This window comes from Montipora capricornis, chromosome 4 (assembly GCF_036669925.1).
Source record: "Montipora capricornis isolate CH-2021 chromosome 4, ASM3666992v2, whole genome shotgun sequence".
In the NCBI taxonomy this organism is placed as follows: domain Eukaryota; kingdom Metazoa; phylum Cnidaria; class Anthozoa; order Scleractinia; family Acroporidae; genus Montipora; species Montipora capricornis.
Window position 1 is genome coordinate 51819430 of NC_090886.1, and position 9808 is coordinate 51829237.

Sequence of the window (9808 nt, forward strand, 5' to 3'; positions counted from 1 at the left end):
AGAGCTGGCGAAAGCCTGTAGTGGGTGTCAGCAAAACCAGAACATGCCTTCCAAAGGACCTCTGCATCCGTGGGAGTGGGCCACTGCACCATGGCAACGCATACACATCGACTATGCCGGCCCGTTTCAGAACTCCATGTTTTTAGTGGTTGTCGATGCGCACAGCAAGTGGCCGGAGGTGATTCCAGTTAGTTCCACCACTTCAGGTTCAACCATCGAAGTCCTACGCGATTTGTTCGCCAGATTTGGAATTCCTGAACAGATCGTTAGTGAAAATGGTACACAATTTGTTTCTGAGGAGTTCCAGGCGTTCGTCAAGTCCAACGGCATCCGCCATATAACATCAGTACAATACAATACAATACATACGTAATTGACCTCTCCCTATAGGGGCTATTCAGGGCCAATGAATCCACGAAACAACAGAACACAACAACTACAACTGATAAGAATCCCAACTGGCCGGAGGCAAACCAGTTGGCTATTTACAAGTGCAGCTGGGAAGTTGAACCAGGGACTACCAGGAACAAATTCAGCGAGTGGTCAGAGCGGGTCTTGAACCCGGGATCTCCGGATCTCAAGGCAAGCGCCCTAACCACTGGGCCACACTGCCTCCAGCACCATACCATCCAGCTACAAACGGTCTCGCGGAGAGAGCAGTACAAACCTTCAAGCAGGCATTACGTTCCATGCATCAAAGCTCAAAGCCAGTGAAGGAGAAATTGGCAAAGTTTCTCATAGCCTATAGGAACACTCTTCACTCCACTACCGGTGTGAGCCCGGCACAGTTACTCCTTACTCGCCTAGATTTGGTAAAACCCAACCTGAACCGTAAGATTGTTAACCAACAGCACCAGCAGAGCATCAGGGCCGCAAATGAGAAGGGTAGACAGCGTCGTCAGTTAGAGGTTGGTGACTCAGTGATGTCACGTGATTATCGAGGGGATCTGAAGTGGCGTGCAGGGCTGATTGTCAATAAGACAGGTCCGCTGATGTACGAGGTGGAAGTGGCACCAGGGATTATTTGGCGTCGACATATCGACCAGCTGAAGCCAACAGCAGTTGAGGCCACTGATACTGACAATGTTGAGGTCAGCCAACCCCAAGTGGCCAGCGCACCAGCGCCAATCCAACTGAGTACTCCACCCAATGTGAATGGTACAGTTCCAGAGACCCCCGAGGCAGATCAACCGGAGATGGTTTCTGTTCCCACACTTAAAGCTCCTGAAGCGACCCCAGTCAGTTCTACGGTCCGTGAGCGGCGATACCCTCAGAGAGTGCGCAGGGCACCAAAGAAACTCGATCTCTGAACGATTGTTTTCTTTTTTTTTTATTTTTCTGATTTCCTTAGAGACTGTAGGTTACCCGACGATGTTAGTCGGTGAAGTTTGTTTCCTTGAGATTTTCGTTTTTTTTTTTTTGTTGTTGGCTCAGTTACAAAATAGGGACAGGTCATTCTTTTTGTGTGGAGGAGATGTTATGGTCTTCCTGTGCGTTGACCATATATAGTTATGACATGCGCACGCATAGATGTAATAAAAAACGTGTTTGTAGTGATCCACCATATTGCCTCGTGTGTGTTCTCCGATTTCCTGTCAGTACATGACATGAATGCATAATGGCTACGAAACAAATAATGACAGAGATTCATAGCTTTTATGCCAATCTTTATGATAAAGACTCTTTTCAACAGGGTGGCTTGTCGATTGATGAATTCCTTAAGAATGTAAATACCAACATGTTAACAGACGAGCAGTAGGAATATTTGGACAAAAAAATTACAACAAACGAATATTTAGAAGCGTTGAAATCATTTGAGAAAAACAAAACATCAGGGAATGATGGATTAACTGTGGAGTTTTATCTTGGCTTCTGGCATCTCATAGAGAAAGGTCTCGTCAATTCCTTGAATTTCGCTCACGAACACGGACAACTGTCAAATTCGCAAAAACAAGTTATGATTACGTTGTTGGAGAAGAAAGACAAAGACAGACGTTTTATCAAAAATTGGAGACCGATCTCACTGATTAATGTCGATGTTAAAATCGCATCAAAGGCGATTGCAAGAAAGTTAGAATTGTTTTTACCTGAGCTTATTCATTCAAATCAAAATGGTTTTATCAAGGGAAGATCATTACTTGACGGAGTTCGAACAATTGAAGATGTACTTGAATTTGCTAAATTTACGGATAGTTCAGGTATTCTTTTAGCAGTTGATTTTGAGAAAGCATTCGACTCTTTGAATCATTCTTTCCTTTTTAAAATCTTGGAAAAATTTAACTTTGGAACGCAATTTATAAAGTGGATCAAAACCTTCTACACTAACGTATCTAGTTGTGTCTTAAATAATGTTTTTATTACTGATTTGTTTGATATTCGTTGTGGCGTTAGGCAGGGCGATGCCTTGTCACCTTTGTTATTTATTTTGGCCATTGAAGTGCTTGCTTGCAGAATTCGGGAGGATAAGGGAATTAAAGGTATTTTAATCAATGAGGAAGAAATCAAACTAACACTTTTTGCTGACGATATGACTTGTTTTTTTTTCTCAGGGATATCGCATCGTATCATCGTTTATTGGCAACTCTGCAAATTTTTTATAAGTTCTCCAACCTTCGAGTTAATGATGATAAAACGGAGATCTTTGCCATTGGCACACATCACCTGGATCCAACTAAGTTTTCTCATAAAGTACGAAAATCAATTAAAATCCTGGGAATTGTATTTGATTATCATATAGCATCAAGGATGAGAGCCAACTTTGACTTAGTTCTTAAGTCTATCAAAGATATATTGAACATGTGGAAGTGGAGAGGACTTACACTACTAGGAAGAATTCAGATTGTTAAATCCTTTATTCTACCAAAATTTTTGAGTAAAGCGGCGTTGATTGCAGTTTCGGAAGAGTTGATTAAAGAGGTCAACAGTTTGATTTACCGTTTCATTTGGAAAGGTAATGATAAAATCAAGCGTTCCGCTCTCATCAACGATATCGAAGATGGTGGACTTAGGATGCTAGACATTCAATCGATGATTCAAGCTCAGAGGGAGATGTTATTAAAAAGATTTGTAGATGAAGAAAACAAGAGTTTTTGGAAGATAATACTAGACTATTTTCTTTCTCCAATAGGTGGAAAATTCATTCTTAAGTGTAATTTTGATACAAGAAAGTTGCCTGTCTACCTTCCAGGTTTTTATAAAGAATGTCTTAATGCTTGGTCAGCACTTAATGAATCTCCTATAAATACGTACAGAGACGTCGTGCATCAAGTTATTTGGAATAATAAATACATAATTGTTCAAAAGCTATCAACCTTTGAAAAAAATTTCTATTCTAAAGGAATTATTACGGTCGGTGACCTCCTGTCTGATGCGGGAGTCTTTTTAAAGAGTGCAAATGTGTTAAATGCAAATCTTTCTCCATTAGAGCGTTTTAAATTAATGGGTATTGTCAGGAGCCCATAAGTAGGAGCGTCCAACTCCCATACTGGAGAGACCGATTTATTTTTAGATCACTTTTTCGCGGTAAAAATGGAAGTCTACTTCCGGTGCTAGGGTATTTGGGAGAAAGATAGGGACGGTTTCTTTAAAGATCAAAGAAAAAATGGTGAGTTTTAAAGCAATCTTTATGTTTTTAATTTCAAGATATACTTTTCAAGGTTTTCTTTCACTTCGTTAATTAGCCTCTGTTTTGATCATAGTATGTTGCTTGTGCCTCTTTATATACATATGCCCTATGCACATTAACAAATCACGTTTATTAAACAAGGTTCCAAAAACGTCACGAAGTTGACAAAGAATTCACGTGAACTTTAACTTGTTTTTACATTTGCCCTAAATTTGTAGTTGACAAAAACCAGCAAACAACTTTTTGCAAAGAAATCAGTATTTTAAACCATAGATGTTTACACAAGTTTTAAAACAATTTTGTTCAAGCTTTGGTGTGAATGGGGATTAGTCTGTTAGCCAAGTTCAAGGTCTGTATGATAGGTCTATAGAGACCTAATAGGATGTTCATAAATATGGCTTTCTTTCTCCAGGACAATAAATATGTGGAAGACAAATAAATTTTGTAGATGTTAAAAACTTTGTGTAATGTTATGGTAATTATCAGATCAAGCAAAGTACAATTAATTATTACATTTTGTGGCCTTTTTGGTGGTGATAGTTGAATTGAATAAAAAAGAAAGGCCTTGTTTTAAAATTCTGGTGTCTACCTTGAAGTTAAGGACCAAAAAATTGACCAATCACAGAATAAGAAATATAAGAAATGACTCAGTAAAAAAAACTATCAATGCTCGTAATTGTAAACTCATATTGTTCTATAATTCTCTCCTACAGTTACTGGAAAAAATGGAAATTGGTCAGCAGTAACCATTCGAGTTGGTGAGTGTTTACAGAGGTTGAGATGAGTGCAGTCTGCATTCTGTTGCCTGTACAAGAAGTATGACTTTTCTGTCAGAACCAAAAGTGAACTTGACCATTGTTGAGCATGATACCATTGGATTTTCTCACTTTTTAAGTTTTGGCTGATCTGCATGATGCAGCATATCAAACATGAGACACATTGTTTCATCCGATTTCCAAGCAACAATAAGTGAGTTGAAAACGTGAAGTTTCCTTTAGTATTTATGGAATTCAAGGTGTCTCTGGATATCAGATGAAACACAGTGTTGAAAAAGCTGACGTTCCCAAAATTTGGTGATTTAAGATCTAAATTATTGTTCATGGTAATGATTTCCTTCAATTTCCCTTCATGAAGTATTAATGAGTTGGAGAATGCTATTAGAACATAACAAAGACAAAGCTGCTCACAATTTAAATTAAAATTAGAAAAGAAGTGGAAAACTTTAATGTTATTTGAAATTGTAGTTACTTATTTTAATTTTTCTTCTCTAAAAACCATTTACCTTTGTTAAATTTTAAATGACGTGAATTCATTACTTGTTGTCCATTGTCATTACTTATTACTCTTAAAGTAATTTTATTTTTTTTTTAACTGTTATAATAATTTATTTGTTGATGTATGTTGACATTCAATAGAAGTTAATTTACAAAAATCATTTTTTCGTTTTATTTTTTACGTATGCATAGCCCTGGCTGTTTACACCAGGAGCCCTTCAGCATATGAGGCATCACATAATCTGAAGATTTTGCTGTTGCCTCACTCAAAAACCTTGAAGAAAGTCATCAACGCTGGTTCTGAGAAGGCTGGTATTGATGAAGAGTATCTGCTTAATCAGCACAAGACCTACACTACGTTCCAAAAAGAAAGAGAGAGGATAGGCCATCCCAGACCATTAGGGCATGGAGTAATGATGTGGGATGAAGTCAAGGTTTGCACTAAGCTTATTTTCTTCACAAGTAAACCCCTGAACAAAAATGTAAAAACTGTTTATTAAACTGGTGAATTGGTGAGTTTTTCTTGGTTTGAACATGAATGTAGATGTATCACGCGAAGTTCAATGAAAGGTGTTAAATATAATTTGTTAAGTAAATCAAGTTTCAATTGGATGTTTTTGTTTTTGTTTTTTTTTTCCTCCACATAACCAGAAGAGGTAGTTTTGGATCTAAAAAGTGACTTAGAAGCAAATGAAGAATAATAGTAGTCTGTAAATCTGGATGGAGTAAATAAAAATGCTGTCAATTGCATGCAATTGAAAACACTTCATGTGTATACATATTTCATGAGATTTGCAAATTTTCTGACATAGTGTATTAATTTTCAATATCATTATTTTATTATACACTGCAGATTCAGATGAAAATTGCCTGGAATCTCAAAGGGGCTGGCATTACTGGCTTTAGTACTTCAGAGGATGAGCTGAAGGTGCTACACGATGTGTTCAGCACAGCGGTGGAGCCTGGTGCCCAGAAAGCGTCTTACATAGTGCAGTTCCTTTGGAGAGACCTAACCTCTATCTTTGATTTAATTGGTCCTTACTTTCCTGTTGGAAGTTCTATGCAATCCAGTGTTTTGCAGGAGTTTTTAATGCTTACTCTAAAAGCACTAACCAGTTATGGCTTTAAGGTGTCAATTATGCTGTGTGATGGAGCATCATCAAACCTTACTGTATTAAAGCTTCTCTCTGGCCACCCTAAAGCTCAGTTTCCTGCTAGACCTGATGCTGAAACATCCAGGGAATGCTACTATGTGGATGCCTCATTTACAAATCCAGAGGACCCACTGGGAAACCCTATTTTCTTGATGATATGCCCAAGCCATCAGGTGTGTATCACGTGCACACTGTACACTGCACACTGCACACGTGCACATATATTTGTTTGTACTGTTATTTGGGCTGAATTGTTGCCCATTGTTTTGTTTAAATTTAGGCAGATTTCTGACATGTTTTAGAGACTGTAGTTAACATAATTTCGTGAGCAAAACATGCAGATATTCATCTGCACATGTAGGATTTATCTAAATGAGCTTAGGCTACAGATTTTGCAGTACCACTCAATATAGTAATAATTTGCTTGAGAATTGAATGTAAATTCCTTCTTCTTGTACATATTTGCATCTCAGTTCATTATTTTCTCTGACAGTTTATTATACATCTTATCAATGAATGAACAAAGTGGAGTAAGTAATACAGTGTGTCAGTAATGAAATAATTTGTCCTATTTTATTAATCCAGATGTATAAGTTAGCTGAGTAAATAAATTATTGATGAACAAATGTATTGAATGAAATAAGAACTCATTTTGTTTCGTAGCTGAAAAACATGATAGCAGCCCTTTATAGTTCAAGGGAACAGGGTGCCAAAGACTTCTGCAAAGATGAAGAAAAATTTGGATGGTGCACAGTTGAGAGGGTGTTTACCCAAGACCTCGAAAGGGCAGAAAATAGGTTGAGCCGTAGAGTTCCTGGGTTAAAATATGCATTTGTATACAGGGATAACTGGACGCGCCTGAATGTGAGGCCAGCGAAAATAATGCAGGTAGGTAGGTTTAGTACATGTACATCACACGTAACCGAGCTTGATGCAAAGCCCTCCTGAGGATTAATTGATAGCAAGGATCACCTTTTAAATCATGCAGGATTGAGCCTTTTAATTTCTATTTGTAGCAACGGTTTATGATAGCAGCCATCAAAGACCTTGCAAACGAACCAAATGAAGATGCAAGTGCATGTGGAAAGACAGCAGAGTACCTAGAAGCATGCAACCTGATATTTGAGCAAGGTCTCCTAAGCCGCCGAAGGATTAATGATGAAAAGAGCCCTGTTTTAGCAAACGTAAGGAAGGGGATGGAATTTTTTGAAAATTGGTGTGCTAGCCATGAAGGAACAGGTAAATGGTCAATTACATTAGAAGTAATTGGTAAATTACAAATTTATTCCTGAACACATAAAAAAAGGACCTTGAATCTAATGTATTACAGTTTAATTATTATGATTTACAATACACAAAGGCCAATGCTTACCCCTCCATGACCCTCTTTAAATAACTGAGGAGAAAGTGCTGCCTTTGTAGTGACATCTGCAAATGGTTAGACTTAATAGTTTTCTCAGATATAAGGATGTTGAACTGTAGGTCCCATCTCACAACACTTGTTCATACTTCATTGTGCAGGACATTAAAGAACCACTTAAGGGATGCAATGAACCCTGGCTGTGACCACCACTAATGTCTGGTCCTATACAGGTCCACATTAATTGGCTTCATGCTGTTGCAGTCACCCTGCCAAAGGCTCTGATCCTTCACAAACTTAACTAAACACTGGTGTTAATTTCAAGTATCAGTAATATCATTGACCAACTGTAATATTGTCTTGTAAGCAGTTTTTGAAGATAAATACTCTGTTATCTGAAAACACAGCTGACTAGTTTTCCCACTCATTAAAACTTGTAATTATTTGCAGTTTATGAAGACAATTCAAAGAAATCAAGACAGAAAAAGTTTCTAGCATGGCAGGTGTGTTTTTACATGAGAATGGTTTCTTTGCTAGTACCTCTACACATGCAGATAGACTACCAATACTCTATCATAGTAGCTGGCTATGCATTCAATCAGATGTTTCTCTGGGGAAAGTCCAAAAACCCTTTAGCCTTTTTATCCCATAAATACTAATATCATTGTTCTACTTTCGGCCAACCAGAGGTGACCCATACTTGTTGTTGAATTACAGGTACCATGCATTTTAGTTAATTACCCAGTAATACTATTTACATTGCTAATGTTGATCTATTCTTGTTTTGTAGACATGGGATCTTCTGCGCCTTGTTGTACATGGGTTTTTGTCATTTTGTGACTGGTTCTTTAAGAATGTTTCATCCAATGAGGGATATTTTATCAGTCCACTTCGCATAAATGGTAGTGCGATCGAGTCCATTTATAGTGTTTTAAAGTTTGCAAGTGGAGGGAATCTGTCTGCCCTTTTCTTATGGTCCTGCCCTTGGCAAACTTATAAAGAGGAAAGAAATGGACAGAAACGAGTATTCAGAAAAGGGTTACAGGGATGTACCTATCAATGTTGGTGGATCAGATGCAGCTGCTGTTGTGGGATCCATAAACAACCTTGTAGTTCAGAGTCAGAAGTTTGTTAACCATTGTGTGTTTATTTTCCCTGAAAACATTTCACAGTCAACTTTTGGGGACAGGTTGGGAAGCAATGCATGTACCCTCATTGCAGTGAAATTTGGAGCCTATTGCTTTCAGAATAAACTAGAGATTTCTTTACTCTGGGATCAACTTCGAAATGTTTGACTTGATTCATTTCTCAATGCCATTTGTGATGGAAATGAAGTTTATGACGAGTTGTACTCTGATACTAGCATTTTTTTAGATGTAGAAGATGTTGTCAATACAGTGGGGGATTTATTTAGTATTGAATCAGCTGATCAGTTGATGGGATTCACAAATGCAAATGATTTCAGTGACTTAGTTAACCACATTAGCAGGGTTATTCATTCATCAAGTGCTGCTCACCACTATGGTATAATTATTGCAGCTGAAAAGTCTGTGGGTTTTTTTGTGAAGGGGAATGGCTTGTGTGCTATCATTGATAGTCATCAACATGTAAACAGCCATGGGGGTGGGATGATCATTATGGCTAACAATCCCAGGTCAGCCATTGTCGAGTACTCAAATGTCCTAACAAATCACAGTTGTACTCTTGACTTGGGGACTCTTAACTGGGTCCAGTATACATGTACATGATCAAGTAAGGTAACTCTTATTTCATTGGCCAAATGTAGTCAACAACATCACCAATTAAATTATTATCATCAAGAATATGATGAGTGAGCAATAATTGATTGCAAGCAAGATTGTGTGCACCAGTGCCTGTCTTTTCAGAAAGTGTGGTGCATCCTTTTTGGTTATTGTCAGGAGTGCTCAAGGTTAATTTGTTTCCAAGAATCTACCCTTTGTCTCCAAAACTAATAACTATAGTAACCATCATTGGTCACGTAGGTGAGAGTTCATTTCACAAACTGCTTGGCTAGCATAATACACTTGTAAAAAAATGAACAACAGCTTTTTGAAGGTACTTTCAAATTTAAAGGGGATATGTCACTGCAGTTTTGTTGTTTTTGAGTTAGAATGACAAAATAATTTTGTATTCCCTTTATTTACATGTAAAATATTCTTTGGCATTTTAAATGGAAGATTTCAAATGAATTTTGGCAGGAAAAGCCATCCATAATACTCTTTTTGGTTGTTTTTTTTTTCCTGATGGGGGATGAAAAAATATATATATTGGTATAATTGTTTAAAGTTGCAATCCACTTCCACCTTGCCATCGATAACAACTAACTTAAGACAACACATAATTTCAGTTTACAAATATAGTAAAGAGACAAACT

The 9808-nt window shown here is 37.6% G+C and overlaps 2 protein-coding genes across 2 annotated transcripts; both read left to right on the forward strand.

Moving 5' to 3' along the window:
- The first annotated feature begins 689 nt into the window (after nucleotides 1-689).
- LOC138046818 (uncharacterized) lies at nucleotides 690-1310 on the forward strand. The gene has a single exon (XM_068893397.1). It carries the CDS (start codon nucleotides 690-692, stop codon nucleotides 1308-1310), a length of 621 nt encoding a protein of 206 aa, XP_068749498.1.
- A 292-nt stretch (nucleotides 1311-1602) lies between these two features.
- Nucleotides 1603-9808, forward strand: LOC138047341 (uncharacterized). Its single transcript, XM_068894149.1, has 8 exons — nucleotides 1603-3604; nucleotides 4339-4383; nucleotides 5092-5333; nucleotides 5753-6226; nucleotides 6717-6941; nucleotides 7070-7292; nucleotides 7864-7916; nucleotides 8204-9808. Exons 3-8 carry the CDS (start codon nucleotides 5313-5315, stop codon nucleotides 8546-8548), a joined length of 1341 nt encoding a protein of 446 aa, XP_068750250.1. The 5' UTR covers nucleotides 1603-3604; nucleotides 4339-4383; nucleotides 5092-5312; the 3' UTR covers nucleotides 8549-9808.